At 47.2% G+C, this 17,500-nt stretch overlaps 2 protein-coding genes across 7 annotated transcripts in view; one reads left to right on the top strand and one right to left on the bottom strand.

Moving 5' to 3' along the window:
* Positions 1 to 4,534, top strand: part of zftraf1 (zinc finger TRAF-type containing 1) — a 5,465-nt gene extending 931 nt beyond the window's left edge. Inside the window, exons 2-7 of one of the 4 annotated variants that reach the window (XM_056583220.1) lie at positions 119 to 330; positions 989 to 1,083; positions 1,612 to 1,806; positions 2,910 to 3,121; positions 3,462 to 3,640; positions 4,305 to 4,534. In XM_056583220.1, coding sequence (XP_056439195.1) covers positions 148 to 330; positions 989 to 1,083; positions 1,612 to 1,806; positions 2,910 to 3,121; positions 3,462 to 3,640; positions 4,305 to 4,517 — 1,077 coding nt within the window. In that variant the 5' untranslated portion in view covers positions 119 to 147 and the 3' untranslated portion in view covers positions 4,518 to 4,534. Of the gene's footprint in view, positions 433 to 988; positions 1,084 to 1,611; positions 1,807 to 2,909; positions 3,122 to 3,461; positions 3,641 to 4,304 lie in introns of all 4 variants that reach the window. The other 3 variants (XM_056583218.1, XM_056583217.1, XM_056583219.1) reach the window with 3 other exon arrangements.
* A 973-nt stretch (positions 4,535 to 5,507) lies between these two features.
* Positions 5,508 to 17,500, bottom strand: part of arpp21 (cAMP-regulated phosphoprotein, 21) — an 18,695-nt gene continuing 6,702 nt past the window's right edge. For all 3 annotated transcript variants that reach the window (XM_056583013.1, XM_056583011.1, XM_056583012.1), the window contains 15 exons: positions 17,148 to 17,247; positions 16,468 to 16,606; positions 15,931 to 16,068; positions 15,507 to 15,606; positions 14,560 to 14,655; positions 14,258 to 14,295; positions 14,095 to 14,151; positions 13,545 to 13,735; positions 12,979 to 13,107; positions 12,295 to 12,413; positions 11,732 to 11,785; positions 11,478 to 11,639; positions 11,065 to 11,158; positions 8,629 to 8,729; positions 5,508 to 7,919 (listed from right to left, as the gene is read on the bottom strand). In XM_056583013.1, the coding sequence (XP_056438988.1) occupies positions 7,758 to 7,919; positions 8,629 to 8,729; positions 11,065 to 11,158; positions 11,478 to 11,639; positions 11,732 to 11,785; positions 12,295 to 12,413; positions 12,979 to 13,107; positions 13,545 to 13,735; positions 14,095 to 14,151; positions 14,258 to 14,295; positions 14,560 to 14,655; positions 15,507 to 15,606; positions 15,931 to 16,068; positions 16,468 to 16,606; positions 17,148 to 17,247 (1,680 nt within the window). In that variant the 3' untranslated portion in view covers positions 5,508 to 7,757. The remainder of the gene's footprint in view (positions 7,920 to 8,628; positions 8,730 to 11,064; positions 11,159 to 11,477; positions 11,640 to 11,731; positions 11,786 to 12,294; positions 12,414 to 12,978; positions 13,108 to 13,544; positions 13,736 to 14,094; positions 14,152 to 14,257; positions 14,296 to 14,559; positions 14,656 to 15,506; positions 15,607 to 15,930; positions 16,069 to 16,467; positions 16,607 to 17,147; positions 17,248 to 17,500) is intronic.

Genomic DNA, 17,500 nt, shown 5'->3' with positions numbered 1-17,500 from the left:
CAGCCTTGTGCTGTAGCTAGCCTAGCCCATCGATGTCAGCTGACCGTTAGCCGCACAGAATACACGCTATCATCTGGGCTAACCTGCTAATATTTCGCCCTGAATTGGGTCGCGACAGGACTTCCACATATCTTGACAATCAACACCATGTCTTCACTGGAAGAGCGAGACATGGGAGTCGCGGCCCCGGGCTCCTCCACGTCTGGATTGGGGGTCGTGGCCGTGGGGGCAGCATTGGAGGCTGTCGCGGGGGTTGCAGCAATGCAGGAGGAGGTCGCGATTCGACGAGACGGGCCCGAAACTGACCCCGACGAGCCACCCAAGAAAAGGGTGAGACTGCCCGAGGGAGAGGCAGGGAAGCTGGAGGAGAGATTGTACTCTGTTTTGTGCTGCACCGTTTGCCTTGACTTGCCCAAGGCATCTGTTTACCAGGTAAACATGGTCTAAATCACACACATTCGCCCCTATAACCACTTAGTAACTAAACAGCACCTCATACTGTCTTAATATCTTCTGGTTTCCACTTGATAAACTATCTCGCAATCTTCCACCTTGCTTTTTCTTTTAATAGCATAGTAATCACATTAGCCAGATATTGATTCAAGATAACATTAAATAGGCATGCCCAGACACGTTTGGTCAGCTGTACTGGCCTGAGCCCAAGGCTTGCCGTGTCTCAAGGACTGTACTTAAGGTAAAATACACTCAAATAACTGGTTCAGCAAATACCCAGGGTTCCCAGCCCCCCCTCAGCACGAGCACACTGGTAGTTGAAACCAAAACCTAAATTGACATCCACCCCCAACGCCAGCCCCACCCTATAGCCCCTCCCCACATTCTTCAAAGAGCAGAGCTTGAATGAACCATTGACCAATTAAAAATAGAACACTCTCTGCTGTAGCATTCCTGCCTCGCCAAAACACATAAGCAACAGCAGCAACAACACGGCAGTGTGTGTTCACCCCCGTTAACCCTTTCTCCACCACAGTGCACCAACGGGCACCTGATGTGTGCTGGCTGTTTCATTCACCTCCTGGCCGACTCTCGCCTTAAGGAGGAACAAGCCACATGTCCCAACTGCAGGTACACACCACGTTAAAGTGTAATGGCACAAATGGTCACCCTTATTTTTTATTGATTATTATGAGGATGAGATCGAGCAAAACCGGCTGTTCAGACACTTGAGTTGTACCCTCCACCCTGCAGGGGGAATATTTATGTACAATTTGTACAGAATTACTTCTGAGAGAATGAGATTCATGCTGATGCTTCATATAGTGACACACACGATGAACTATTCTCCCATATGCAGAAGTTGAAACATAATGTGGTAATAACACCTGTGGAAACTTTTTTTATATATATATACTATATACTATGATAAAAATACATATACAACACATTTTTCAGTCTTCTGGAAAAAAATATATATATAATCTTCAGGTATATGGCCAAATTGAATAAATTAAATAAAAAAGTCATATTCACTGAGCATGATAATATGCATTAGTCATCCTCGTGCGTGTGTTCAGTGTATCCATGCGTGTATACATTGACAGTGACGCCAGTGACTGAACGTGGCCGTGTGTGTGTCCCCTCCCCTGGGTGCAGGTGTGAGATCAGTAAGAACCTGTGCTGCAGGAACCTGGCGGTGGAGAAGGCTGTGAGCGAGCTGCCCGCAGACTGCCCCTTCTGCCTCAAACAGTTCCCCCGCTCCACCCTGGAGAGACACCAGAAGGAGGAGTGTCAAGACAGGTGTGTGTGCCACACGGGTGTGAACTGCCTCACCTGCACACGCCCTTACCTGTAATTATCAGAATATTGCTACTACTAGCGTTGTGTTTACTAGTTCGTTATTTAGCAGATGTTTTATCCTGAACAAATGCAGGGTTTCCCGCAGCACTTTACAGCTTAGTCTATCCCCCAACATTTTCTTAATAATTGTAAATATTATACAAAAATTTAAAATAATCGAAACTTTATTCAATCTCTTTGTAACGATTTAGACAGACTTTGGGCCTGACAGCCTGCATGAAGATAAGCATCAATGGTACACCTGTAAAAGAGTGCAATTACTAAAGGGCCCTTGAATTGTTCTTTTTAAAACCATGATGGACAGCCTGTAGTGATGCTAGAGGTCAGCGCTGCCATAAGCAGTGGCTGTGATCACTGTGTTAGTGTTTCATCGATTATTGTGGGATGTGGTACAGAGTCTGTAGTCTATCGCACAAACAATCGGTCACATTGCTTAGGGATGCCTACAGCTAGAAACAAAGTTTGTGTTTGAACCCCACACTTTCCGCGTGGGGTCTAGTACCCTACCCACTAGACCCCCTGCCTTTTTTATTCCTCACTTTTATTTTTTAAACTCAATTGCGTTGGATACGTAGACAAACGTAGCTGCTAGCACACATGTGTGGACGAGTGTGACGGTGTCTTAGGACTAAGACCTTGTGGGCATGATAAGAGAAACAGCGGCTGACCACTCAAGGAGATGAGCCTGCCTGAAGCTAAACGCTCGATCAACGCCATGTTTAGACTTGGATAGAATCAGAGAGGCGGGGTTTCAAAACATGTCCTAGTGGTGGTGTTGCCATGACGCCAAGCGACCCTTCTCAGGGGACCGTGATGCCTGCGCCGTTGCTGTGACAACGTGTTAATGGAATCACCATTTTTTGGGCAGTAACCATGGCAAAAAACCAAACCGAGTGTATCTTTATTCAGAATCGCTTCCCTGCAGTAGCTAAAGATTGTTTGGAGAAATTGAGTTGAACTTTAGATAAAATGCTCAAATCGACTACAAAAGAACAAATAATCAAATGAACATAATACCTCCTGTCAAAGATTCTAAGACGCTTGCATTGTGGTTGTGATCGGCTACTAAGGCACGTTTCCCCATGTGTCGCTAGGGTGACACTGTGCAAGTACAAGCGCATCGGCTGCCCGTGGCAGGGCCCCTTCCACGAGCTCCCCGCCCACGAGGGCGAATGCTGCCACCCCAACAAGACGGGCGCCGAGCTGATGGGGGTCCTGGGGGAGATGGACCAGAGCCACCGCAGAGACATGCAGCTCTACAACAGCATCTTCGGCCTGCTCTGCTACGAGAAGATAGGCTTCACAGGTACGCTCAGGGAAGGCTTCTGCGGCTCTGCTGCCGTGTTTCAGTGGAAAGCCAATATTAATATTAATATTAAGACCTCTTGCATACAAGTTGGGCTGAAGACCACGGGGATCGAACCCGGGACCTTTTGGATGGCACTGTAAACGATTGGTGGGAAATGGCATGAAAACAACCATGGGTAAAGGGTACTTGTTCACCGATTCCCCTATGTTAGCAATGTAACCAACGAAATGCACGCGTTGGGATGTTCCTATGTACTACACACACAGGCAGGGATGGACAGAAGTGTTTGAGAGCTCACCTCCCTTTGTCTCTCTCTCTCTGTCCCGCTCCGGTGCAGAGGTGCAGTTCAGGCCGTACCGGACGGACGACTTCATCACGCGGCTGTACTACGAGACGCCGCGCTTCACCGTGCTCAACCAGACCTGGGTGCTGAAGGCGCGCGTCAACGACTCGGAGCGCAACCCCAACCTGTCCTGCAAGCGCACGCTGTCCTTCCAGCTGCTCCTCAAGAGCAAGGTACCACCACGGGACACCTCCACCGTAGAACTGACACCGTCAGCCGATGTTACACCGCAGTGGGTCCGCCGTGTGTACAAGGTGGCTCCTTATACACTCTTATATACTTGGGCCTAGATAACAACAGGCCTAAATGTACAGAACGAGCCGAGGCACTTACCAAACCGCAGCTATTTACAGTGAAGTGTGTTGTTAGTAGAGCTTTAGGCCCAATCCCATTTCTACCCCTTACCCCTTCCCCTTCCCCCTCCCCCTTGTTTTGAAGGGGTAAGGGTAAGGGGTAAGGGGAAGGGGTAAGGGGAAGGGGTAAGGGGTAGAGGCCCAATCCCGAGCTTGAGAAAGGCTATCTTTTTATGTCAAAAATTAAGATTTATTTTAGAATTGTCATGCTTTATGATAGAGTGAGATACACTGGGAGGTATGGGAGATAGAGGGGAGGACGTGCATCAAAGGACCACGGGTAGTAATCAAACAGGTCGCTGCGGTCAGGACTGAGTCCTAATGGTACCCGCTCTACCATGGCGCCCCAAGAAGGCTTTTTTTAACGCAAATCCGATTTCAACCCGAGAAAGCGACGGAAATTCTGCCTAGCATATTAGGGGGTGCTTACTAGGCTTAGGTGTGCCCCTACGCCCTCCCTCATGGCTGTGTGCCGTGTGCGCAGGTGAACTCGCCGCTGGAGTGCTCCTTCCTGCTGCTGAAGGGGCCGTACGACGACGTGCGCATCAAGCCCGTCATCCACCACCACGCCTTCAGCAACGACACCAACGAGACCGAGTACGTCCTGCTGCCCATCTCCGACTCGGTGGAGTGCAACAAGCTGCTGGCCGCCAAGAACATCAACCTGCGCCTCTTCATCTTCCAGATCCAAAAATAATGAGGAGGACGAGGAGGAGGGGGGGGGAGTGAGGGGGGGAGGCCTGATTTTGATGGTGAGGCGGGAAGGGAGGGAGGGAGGGAGGGTTGGAGGTGTTGGACGGGAGCGGGGATGAGAAGGGGTAGGTGGAGGAGGGTGGTGGAGGAAAAGAAAGACACCACTGGACCACTGATACCTCTGACCATGCATTCACGCACGCACACACACACACACGCACACACACACGCAGATGCATGTAGTCCTACACGACGCAAGGTACATTACATTTTTATGCACATGCTTACATCCAACCAAATACAGACACATACATACACAAACAAACAATTATTTACTTTTACCTCCTTTGACATGATGGTGCGACCCCCTGTTTGGGGGAAGTGCGAGGGTTGCTATGGAGACCGGGCGGACATGGGATGGGGCGGGGGGGGATGTTGACTCCAGAGACTGGGGCATGCAGTTTGGGACAGAGGGGGTTACTGGGGATACTGGTCTGTTATCCAGAGCCTGGCTGAAGTGTGCCTGTGGACATTCTCTGACTGCAGTCTGTCTTACCTTTAACCTACCCCCTCCCCCCACAGCCAAAGGTAGCACACACACACACTAACCAAAGCTGGACATACCCACTGCATTTGTGCATGTGTGTGTGTCTGTTTAGAGAGAGCATGATTGAGGAAACAGACAGGGTTTGAAGTTAAGATGAAGTGAAGCCCGAGCTGCGTGGTGGGCTTGTACATTACTCCCCATCACGATGTCGCCTCCATTTCTGGAAGCAGAGGAGCATTTGAATGTTAGTTATTATGTTGGTAGACATACATTAGCCTAGGTTAAGTTGTATTTACAGTACTAAAACTCTTGAGTCCTCTCAATATGGAAAAGTATGGCAAACAAAATAATCCAGTGATGCATTCTAATGTACAAGCCCCATTGTTCTGAAGAAATGAATGTGAAGCGGGAAAAAACTCTTGAACTCATATCTACACTGATCTGTGTGTGTGTGTGTGTGTGTGTGTGTGTGTGTGTGTGTGTGTGTGTGTGTGTGTGTGTGTGTGTGTGTGTGTGTGTGTGTGTGTGTGTGTGTGTGTGTGTGTGTGTGTGTGTGTGTGTGTGTGTGCCTGCCTGCGGCTGTGCATCTTTGTGTGCCCTGTAAGCATTGTGCCCATCTGTAGCCATACAATTCCATTTTGTTTTGGCAATAGCAGCCATTTTGTATGAACTAAGATGGTGGCCCTTTCGTCCCCTACCCTACCATGACCTTTCAACAGCAGGATAGCAGGCCCCTCTGGCTGCATTGGGGTAGTTCCTCCTTTACCTTTTTCCTTACAGTTGTGTTAGTTCTATTTTATCATAATATGCTAACTTAAGTCATTTTATTTCTCTTTAACCTTAAATATTTAAAGTACCTGTGAACTACGCCTTTTAGTTTTTCTTATAGTTTCTTTGAAGCGTGCTTGTGTTCTCCTGAATGTGCGTGTGAATGTGAGAGAGAGTGAGCGTGTACAAGTGTGTCTGTGCGTATACAAATCCTACAACTGTGAGATTCCCATTGGCTCCAGTCCACATCCCACTGTACATGATTCCCTCTGTGAGCAGCGAGCCGTACCGGACGGACCGAGGAGTGACGAGGAGGCGTGGCGTGGCGGCCGTGGTGTTCTGGGCGCAGAACACGCAATTCAGATCCCCACCCCCCACCCATGTTTTCTAACTTTGGACATATCGACCTCATCTCCTCTGGAAACACAATCACAGCCCTAAGCAGAGCAGCGGGCCGCTGGGGCCCGGTTCTGTGTGTCTTGGTAGTGTATCAGTAAGGATTGGGATGGGTTCAATTAGGAAGGTGACATGTTAATGTTAGAATTACTTGAATGAAAACAAGAAGATTTTACTAAAGTAGATTCTACTGTAAGGCAAATCGCTCTCTCTCTCTCTCTCTTTCCTCCTGACCTCTCATCTTTATTTCTGTGTTCTAATGCTTTTTCTCTATGCCAATGGACTCACTCATCTCACTATGGCTGTACATGTGCCTTTTATTAAAGATCATGGAAACTGCATAGATTTGTCATCTTTTGCTCTCCCTTTCTCTACACAGTCCCACAAAAGAAAAAAGGCATGTTTCTGTTTTTCCACACACTGCCTGTAAATCCCCTCGCCCCCTCTCGCCATTCGTGACGTGATCTGAAATGGTTTTTGTTCCGGTTAACTTTAATAAGGAGTTTGACCGTTGATCTATTAACAGGTGTTATATACAGACTTGTGTATAGCTGGTAAGGTTTTAACTGTAAACCTACACGTTCACTTTTTTTTTTAAGAGTAACCAAACCCCTCCACTACTGTAAATTGTTTTGCCTCGATGGCTTCAGGTGCATCATGGCTACACTTGCTAATGCGTGACCTCCGATTGGCTAATATGATTCCCCTGCTGATAAAGGGTTAATTTATCACAGCCGTCCTCTGCTTATTGAAACTGATTTGAAGGGGCGCTAACAGCTAACAGAGCTGCCATGAAGCCACATAATGAAAATATCTTGAAAACATTTTTAAGCCGATGTCAGGAGGTTCAGTTCTCTGAAGAGTGAACCTGCCGGATATTTTTAGCCCAGATTTAATTTCATCAAATGTTGAAATTTCAGCAGCGGTCTGCTCAATGTTTCTTTGCAGGAACCCCTGCTCTATTCATGGGGTTGTTCCTTGTTTAGTTTCCCTTGGATTAAGACAACTCAACATTTTCTGGTATTTAAAACCAGTGACTTCCTCTATGTGTAAATGTATGCCAACATTTCCTCTTCATAATACCATTTTTTGCAGAGCACATAGGAAAATAAATGACAAAAACAGGAACAATCAAATACAAATGTGACCCGTCAATCCAGTCACTGTGCTTTATTCAATCACACTTATCAATAAACAGAATATATATATTTCTTCATATCAATATAAAACTATTGGCGAATATAAATAATGCATTATATTCTATGTACAGCATCTCTGATAATATGATTTGGCTTCGGGTACAAGACATCTCGGTGTGTGTTTGTTTGGACGTGTGTGCCATCTTGCATGCACGTGCTTACGTGTGCGTGCGCTAGTTGAATGCCCTCCTGTTTGATTGTGCAGAGAAAGTGGTTTCTTAACAGCATTGGGTGCATATTAATACTATATACTATATAAATGTGTGTGTTTGTCTGTGCGTGTGTGCAGAAAAACAGCATTGCATCAAGCCTTCCTTGAGCTAGTCGTTGGGCCTCAGTATTGGACCCCCCAGGCCGGCCCCCCCATGCTGAAGCAGCCGGGGTGGGTGGGTTGGGCCAGGGTGGCGCAGGGTGGGGGACCCATGCAGCAGTAGCCCCCCTCTCCTCCGAGGGGCGCCACAACACCGCTCTGAGAGTAGGAGACGGACCCCTGCGCCTGTGGCAGAACACAGTGAACATGGAATACAGCAGATATGAGCGTGATAACATGGAACCGGTCCGTCGCCTACAGCCCAAAGCACAAAGGGCAGGGAACTCATTCTGAATTTTGCAGTAGGAAGAAATGAATAGAATCATAATGTTTCAACACACCACACTGAAGGCAGTAGGGCTATATGCTTACTCCTGCTTGAAATAGTACTCAGGTCGATTCTGGAGGCAGAAATTGTGAAACATGATCTGGTGTCAGCCCCGTCACGGCCTTGTGCTTTGGGTTTAATCGTTTTTCGTACACAGGGATTCAGACGGCAGACGGACAGACGGACACGCCCTTCTGATTGGCACAGGATAGTGTCAGTACGGCTTTACAAAATAACCATATGTTGCTATAGTGATTTTCAATTGTTGGCAGAATGGAATTCAATATATGGAATTGATATATTAAATGTATTATTTTAGATGATTACTCTAGTAACGGATGTATCTCTAACACTCAGAATGATTATCTTCTGGTGCCGTGTTCTCTCCTAGTGTGAGGGAGCTGAGTAACCTCCGCTTGTAGACTCCATCACCAGGGACCCATTGTTTTTCATATATTATTATTCCCTCTCTCGTCCACTAAATTGATAAGCGGTTTGCCGTCTGCCTTCGGAGTCCGTGTGAACGCAGCACAAGGCAGTGGTGACGATTCTGCTGATTGTTTTTACCTGACCCCCGCCGCACTGATGAGCGGCCATTGAAGGGTAATTTCCCAGCATGCTCTGGGCCTGGCTGTGGGATGGCTGCACAGCCAGAGTCATAGGGTAACCTGCCACGCACAAACACACACACACACACACACACACACACACACACACACACACACACACACACACACACACACACACACACACACACACACACACACACACACACACACACACACACACACACACACACAGCATTTAAGACAGCAAGACGGAAGTACGATTTTTGGAATTGATTTGGATGTGACTTTCAATAAGCACAATATCATTGATTTATTCATTAACATTCTGGGCTTTTAGCAGACGCTTTTATCCAAAGCGATTTACAAGAAGTACATTTCTCAGAAGAAAGAAACAACAATGTATCACTGTCAGAAACAGTAAAGATGTTCATAGAACAAGTGCCAAGCACTTACAGTCGCTAGGTTAACCCATTCCGCGTACACAACATAGAGAGCTAGGATAAGATGCTACACGATGCTAGGTGCTATTTACTGTATTTCACAATGTCTTCAGAAGTGTGCGTGTGTTTGTTGTGTGTGTGTTTGTTTTCAAACCCCGGCACGTGAATGAGAATGAGGAGGTGGTATTGTGACGCTGACATATTGGTAGACTGCAGTCAACCTGAAGAGTAGAGGCAGCAGGAAAAGAGACCGGTTCACTGTGAGACCCTGAGACTACATCTCTGACAGTGTAACGGCCCCCTTCCCTACTGCCACACACACACATCACACTGACTCCCACAGCCAGACCCACAACTAGCACACACACACACACACACACACACACACACACACACACACACACACACACACACACACACACACACACACACACACACACACACACACCAGAGATGGGAATTAACTTTTTTGCCTACCAGCCACTTTTTATACACTATATATATTTTTAATATATGCGTACATTTTAAACAATATTATAGTAACAATAGATAAGAAAAGTGTTTTTCATACACAGCATTTTTTCCATCAGAAGTGATTCTTACTGTAAGTAGTTGCTACCAAGGAACTGAGTTGAAAATGATACACTGTTACACTCTTACCGCATATGATAAACAATACACAGGTATTTGTTATCATGTTTATGTCAATGGTGTTACGATGACAAGTTTGGGGATAATTCATCTAGACAAAGTATTTTCAATAAAAAACTAATTGACATATTAACAATAAAACAACATGCATGGCTACACCATCATAAGTCAATGATGGTGTTTGCAATGATGACTGCATACAAATGTGTCCACAGACATGGTAACTAACGTATGATAGTAAGCATTATTGGCCCTTAACACAAATTTTCAGAAATATTAGTGTTATTTCTGCCTCAAAAGGCTATTTTTGAGGCAGGCTATTGGCTTAAGCAATACAAGTAGAGGCATATACTTTAACTTTATACCCTGAACTTTTAAACGTTGCAAACGTGCAAAAACATAATCATATATTTATGTGGCATTCAGTCCAATGCTGAAAATATATCTGTGGCATTCAGCAGGCCAATGCTGTGGTAAAGTGTGTAAAGTATGACCAAGTGTTTCTTTCTGTTCAATAGATAGAACGCTATCAATCCCCTGTAGGAGAAATTTGTTAATGTTTGTCCCTATAAAACAATAATGGTAAAAAAATAAATGCAAAACACGACGGTAACTAAGTAAGCCAAACCGTCCAATCTGAAGGCTCTACTTAACCACTCCCCCTACTCACTTCCACCAATGCAAAGTGAACAGAACTGAGTAGGGGAGGGCGTAGCCTAACTAGTTTGTGAACGACCCAGAGAAACGCAACGCAAATTCAATGTGAACGTTTATGAGGCTTTAATAAAATCCCGGACGATTTTGAAATTCCGCCATATATTTTTTAAAAGTGTCTCAAAAAGAGGGCATGTCCGGGCAAAGGAGGATGTCTGGTGACCCTACGTACGGGAAACCCATTTGATTCCTACCTGTTCCACTGTTAAATAGCGGCCCATTTTGGTGGGCGCTATCCTGGTAATTTCTCTGCGTGAGAAATACGAAGTGTGGCGTGTGAGCGTGTGCATGGGTTGAATTGCGTGCGTCTCACGCCGAATGCGTGAGACATGAGAGCCCTGTTACCGGTATATTATCCCGGATGTTGACAGTCGCAGTTCAGCAAAAGAGGCGTAGAAGAAGAAGGGGACCGGATGTGAACAGTAATGGTTGTGGAACTGTGCAGCGCCGTATAACGAATGTATTATACATGCAAATTTGATCGGACCTGACTGGAAAGTTTACCCGACACAGTGGCGGGTGAAGTGACACAATTCAGCCGCCACAATACAAATCCACCCGCAAATGGCGTGTGGCGGGTGTTAATTTCCATCCCTGACACACACACACACACACACACACACAGTTACCTGCTTGGTTGAGGAGGTGTTGGTTGGGAGAGGGGGTTGTGCAGGTCTGTTGGGTCGAGGTAGGATACTGGCCAGAGTAGTAATACATAGGCACCTGGAGTCAAACAACACAGCATGTTAGACCAACACACACACACACACACACACACACACACACACACACACACACACACACACACACACACACACACACACACACACACACACACACACACACACACACACACACACACACACACACACACACACACACACACACACACACACACGCACACAAACACATACACACTCTTATACAATGTCAGTCGTCATCCAAATAAAAGGACACTGATGCTCAACTTTAAGAAAGCACTGCTAATTAAATATGTGTGTGTGTGCGCTCGCGTGCGTGCGTGCGTGTGTGATAGATGTACCTGAGCAGAGGACTGACAGTAGTTTGGGGCCTGGTTGGAGGGGAGAGGGGGCGGAGCGGCATAGACGTAGCTCTGGGTGGGGGGGTAGAGGGGCGGGGCTTCTCCTGTTGATGGACAGCTCACTGCCACATGGGCAAACTGCGAGGAGAGATCTTCCATCTGCTGATGAGAGACGATATGAAGTAAACACACACAAACTCTTTCACTATAACCCATACACACATGCATAATTTACACACACACATGATACATACTGTAGAATAGGGTTGTGAAGGCGTCGCATAGGAGACAGAGGAGTACTGGACCATCTAGAGCGAGAGAGAGAGAGAGAGAGAGAGAGAGAGAGAGAGAGAGAGAGAGAGAGAACTTATTTTTCTCAACACAAAATTTCATTTTCATTTCATACACTTTTTCATATTCATAAACTACTTAGGTGTTTTAGTTGAAACAATTACAAAACAATTCATTATCATAGCCCTGTGATTTTTTGATGAGTCCAAAATGTCAATCTGTACATACAATGTACGTTCCAAATGTAGGCATGTTATCACTAGCCCTCAAAATAATTGACAAACAATCAAAACCTTTAACTTCCTGCCTTTTTTTGGTTTAGTTTGGCTCGTCCAATCAGGTCATTAAGCAAACAAAAACTGTCAGTTTCATTGGGATTTAAAATGGATGCAGAGAGAGCGTTGTCAGACGGTTGCTCTTCATTGCGGCATTCACAGGAACAAAGCAGAGGCACATGCACGCACACACACACACGCACACACACAGGAAACCGAGCACTAGAAAGCCCCTGCTGCTGTCATGGTACCTGTGGCTGTGGCTGTTGAAGCGGAGGAGCTGGCAGCTGAGGCTGGCTCCTGATTGGCTGCTGGCTGTCCGGGGGGATGTAGACAGCGGGTGTTCCGTCTGGGTTGAGGTAGGGCTTACCTGTGGGGTCAAGGGTTAAACATCATAAGAAGCTTCATACTTTGAATACCGGGATGAGGTCTGTGTGTGTGTGTGTGTGTGTGTGTGTGTGTGTGTGTGTGTGTGTGTGTGTGTGTGTGTGTGTGTGTGTGTGTGTGTGTGTGTGTGTGTGTGTGTGTGTGTGTGTGTGTGTGTGTGTGTGTGTGTGTGTGTGTGTTTCTGTGTGTGTGTGTGTGTGTGTGTTTGTTTATTTGTATGTAGACCTCTGGCCTGTGTGTGTCTTTTTAAGTGTGTATGTTATCTCAGTCTGCTGATGTGTTGTTGATATGTATGGACTATGTTGTTGTTACTATACATACAATAATATTGTGTGTGTGTGTGTGTGTGTGTGTGTGTGTGTGTGTGTGTGTGTGTGTGTGTGTGTGTGTGTGTGTGTGTGTGTGTGTGTGTGTGTGTGTGTGTGTGTGTGTGTGTGTGTGTGTGTGTGTGTGTGTGCGATCAACAATGTTGTGTGTCAATGCATGTGTGAACTAAGTGGTCATCCTGTGTGTATGTGCATGTGTGCATGCGTTGTGTGCATGCGTACCGGTCTGAGGGTTGACTAGGATGCTGCCAGGAGGGATGGCGTTCTCCACGCTGTAGACAGGTGGGTTGACCGCAGGGGGCGACTCCTCCGGGATGGAAGGAGACTGCACCCTGTACAGAGAGATGGAGCCTGTAAAACAGAGAGAGAGCGACAGAGAGAGAGAGAGAGAGAGAGAGAGAGAGAGGGAGCGAGACAGAGAGAGGGAGGGCGAGAGAGTGAGAGAGAGAGAGACAGAGATACAGGGAGAGACAGAGAGAGAGACAGGAAGAGACAGAGAGAGACAAAAAGAGGGGAGAGGGACAAAGGAAAACAGCACAAAAAAAGAACAAATAAATGCATGTGTGAGGGAGGACGATGATGAAAAATAAAACAGGGGATGACAGGAGGGGAGAGGAGGGGGGGAGGACAGGGGATGAGACGATGGAGGCCTTTCATTATTCATGAAGCCAAGAGACAAAAATGACAACGCCATCTCCCCCCCAAACCCAACGCACACAAATACACACGACATCAACGCAGCCCCAGTGTGGCACAGGGCCCGGGTGCGTGGTGGACGCGGCCCCTACCTGTCCCGCGGGCGTCGGGGCCGTGGCCCCCCGGGTGGCGAGGCTTGGGGGCGGCGGTCTTCCATTGGTAGGACGAGTCGGACTCGGTGCTGCTCCAGGGCCGCGGGTCGCTGCCGTTCATGTAGTCGCTCTCGGTGCTGCTCTGCTGGCCGCTGCTGTTCCAGCTGGAGGTGGAGCCTCCGTGGCTCCGCCTGCAGAACACACAACGCCACTGAGGTGACCTTCGTCCCCACAACAGCACACAGGACACTAGGACACCTAGGGAGAACAGCATCTGCTGTGCTCCTTGGAGAACGCCCTCCTTTGGTCATGGGGTATTCATGAGTAGCTATAATGTGTAAAGCACTGGGCGATTGAGTCATTGATTCATGGATTCAATTATGTCAAAATATTTGAATTGGTGGACAACTAAAACGACATTCCTGTCTGTGTTTTGCTCCGACAACATTTTGTTTTTATTCTGTAACAATGAAAAATAAAGACTGAACTGAACGTTACCATGTTGTCCACTCAGGTTCCTATTGGGTGCTTCCTATTGGCTGAGACCTACCTGAACATCTGCCGCCTCCTCTGGGTCTCAGCGAAGGGATTTAAGTCATCCAGAGCCCTGTACGTAGGCACACACACACACACACACACACTTTAAACCCTCATCTAAACATCATAATGCCTTATGAATGAACACATGAAAAATAGCCCAGAGGAAGGGTTACCTGGGTTCATCATGGCTGCCATCCGGGACGCAATGCAGCTGCAATCACACATCAGAGGTGTTAGTATCACCTTGCACCCTCCCCGTCTTTCTCGTCCCCTTACCATTAGTAAGTAAGCATAATGAATTGTATTTCCCCTTCCCCTCTTTATTTCCTCTTCTCACTCTCTACTCACATTACCTCTCCTGCCTCTCGCCCCTTCTCTCTCTCTGTCCCTAAAATCGGACATATTTTCCTCTTCAACCATTCAACGCCTTATCCCATTTTTTAATTTTCTCTCTCTCTCTCCATCCCCGTCTCACCTCCTGCTTGAAGATCCGCTCCCGTGCTCTGTAGTAGTCCTCCTGCCTCTCCTCCATAGACCTGCTCTGCTTCTCCCGTAAGGGCTGGAGGACGAGCTGATGGGGGTGGAGGGGGGAGGGAGGAAGAGGGGGGAGGAGGGGAGGAGGGGAGGGGTGGAGGAGGAGGGGGGGAGAGGGGAGGGGAGGAGGGGGGGGGGAGGAGGAGAGGGGAGGGAGGGGAGGAGGGGGGAGGAGGGGAGGAAGGGAGGAGAGGAGGAGGGGGGAGGGGAGGCAGAGGAGAGAAGGTTAAAAATAACACAGAGCCACAATACAATCAATGTCAGCGCCATAGAAACCACTGGAGTGACAGTGGGCCTGAAGGAAGACACACAGGGCGAATCAATTTAAACGGGAGGATTTAAAAGACAGATCAATGATTAATGTGGAGGTGTCCTCGACTGTGATTTTTCAACGTCTATTCAGATTCAATGGGCCCATCGTCGACTGATTGTCGAATCACTGATTATAGATATTTTTGATTGCATGGATGTGGTGATTCTGTGATGTGGTGACTTTGCAAGTGAATCATTTCCACCAGCCTGAGTGGTACGATATGACTGCCGCTGTCAACACAGTTTGCATTTGACTCTTTTTGCATCATCTTTAATGGTTTCGAAGTGAGTCAATCCCCACCTCCCCAAATGAACATCGTATAACTTACAGGCTTTTAGTTCCAGAAGCCGAGCTGTGGTATCGCTCAGTTAACACCTCCATGCTCCAATGGAAAATTCTCGCTGTAAAATACGCAACATTTTCCGACGATTCGACTGCTTAAGACACGTAGACTAAACGCCTTTCCGTCGCAGATTCCTATCGTCAGAGATTCAAGGTCACCCCTGGCCTAATTATAATAAAACAAGTGTAAGATGAACAGAAGGAGGGCAGGTAGAGAGGAGAGGAGGACAGACCGGGTCCTCAGAGCTGGTGTCCCTGGGCAGAATAGCCTTCCACTGCTGGATCTCCTCCGTCTTCTCCTCGCGGATCTGCTGGAGGAAGCGCTGCTCTGGTCTGAGGGAAAAACAAAACACACACTCTCACTTCCTGCTCCCACACCACATTAAATATTCAGGAGGAGAGACACACACATAAACAAACACAAACATAAAAAAAAAATGCACACAGACACACAAACATACAGAGATAAATGCAGACACACAAACACACACACCCGCATAAATAAACACAAACGTACAAACAGAAATTCCCACGCAAACATCGACAACTTCAAACGTGCAAACAAATTCACACACAAACATCGACAACTTCAAACATGCAGATCAATGCACAAGCACACCCACTCCCCCGCTCCACTGACAGCTCAGTCCCACTCACATGCGCGTCCCGACGGTCCTGTTGATGATGATGGCCTTGCCCGTCTGGTCCACGTTGTGCTCCATGCCGAAGTAGGCGGCCACACGGTGCACCAGCATGCGGTGGTACGAAGACATCTGGGGGAACTTCTTAAAGGGACTGCAGAGAGAGAGAGATGGAGAGAGAGAGAGAGAGAGAGAGAGAGAGAGAGAGAGAGAGAGAGAGAGAGAGAGAGAGAGAGAGAGAGGTTGACATGATGCAGTAGAGAGAGGTAGACATAGTGCATGAACGAGGTAGAGAGAGGTAGAGAGTGGTAGACATAGTGCATGAGAGAGAGAAAAACGGAGAGGTATACACAATACAAGGAGAGGGAAGGGAGACCATTTTAAAATTTGCAGATACAGAAAGACAGAAAGACATTAAAATAGAGTGGATTGATGTGGTACCCTTGAAACCCATCAATCAGGCACTAGATTACCAATGTTCTCTCAGGCAGGCCAATGCGTCTCTTGTGTTTGTGTTCTGAAGCACACCCGCAGAGAACACACACACACACACCTGTTGCTGGTGATGAAGTCGATCATGTCGCGCTCCAGTTTGAGCAGCGCCATGCGGTCCCGTGGGTTACTGTTCAGCGTGTCAGAGATGAACTGCTGCAGGTCCACCCCAGAAGAGTCTGTGTACTCCACACTGGACTCTGGAGGGACAACGCAAGCACATCGTTGAAAAGGCACACAAAATAACCAACACACACACACACACACACACACACACACACACACACACTAAATCATACACACAAGTTTGGCTGCATCTCATTTGCTAGGATACCTCCTAGAGAGGCAATTATAGGAAATAGGGTGACAGTAGAATGAATAGGAAGCCTAATTAGGATCCTGAGGTTTGGCATCATTTCAAAGAAGGGCTACTTGGTCAGGCTAGAGTGTCCCAATGGGCCACATTTACGTGGGTTGCTTTATAAAGATTGCTTTGTACCTGCATACCCTGTTTGTTAGTTTAAAGTTAGCAATAGGGAGTTGGTTAAGCGCAGCCTCATTACCGCAAATAATTACCTAATTTACGAATATGACTGCGAAGTCAGTTGGATATTTCAATGCATGAAATCTTGTAAGATGTGTTTGCGTGTGTTTGTGTGTGTGTGTTTTTTTGCGTGTGTGTGTGTGTGTGTGTGTGTCTGTGTGTGTGTGCATGTGTATGTTCGTGAGTGGCTCACACACCTTTGATTAACACATTTTTATTGGGGGTTTGGCTCTTCTCCAGTGCCTCCTTAGTACAGGAAGTACTCTCGTCGTCATAGCAACCGGAGGAGCTGAGCTTCTGCGATGAAGGAATAAAAGTAAATATTGGTATTTGATAAATATGATGACGGTACCAGCAAGGGAATATATTGCATCTGGGTGGGCACAGCGTTTGATTTGATTTGTGTGCTTGTGTGTGTGTGTGTGTGTGTGTGTGTGTGTGTGTGTGTGTGTGTGTGTGTGTGTGTGTGTGTGTGTGTGTGTGTGTGTGTGTGTGTGTGTGTGTGTGTGTGTGTGCGCGTGTGTGTGTGTGTGTGTGTGTGTGTGTGTGT

Source organism: Gadus chalcogrammus, chromosome 22, assembly GCF_026213295.1.
Source record: "Gadus chalcogrammus isolate NIFS_2021 chromosome 22, NIFS_Gcha_1.0, whole genome shotgun sequence".
In the NCBI taxonomy this organism is placed as follows: Eukaryota; Metazoa; Chordata; class Actinopteri; order Gadiformes; family Gadidae; genus Gadus; species Gadus chalcogrammus.
The sequence above is the reverse complement of the archived record's forward strand: the minus strand, read 5'-3'. Positions and strand labels throughout refer to the sequence as shown.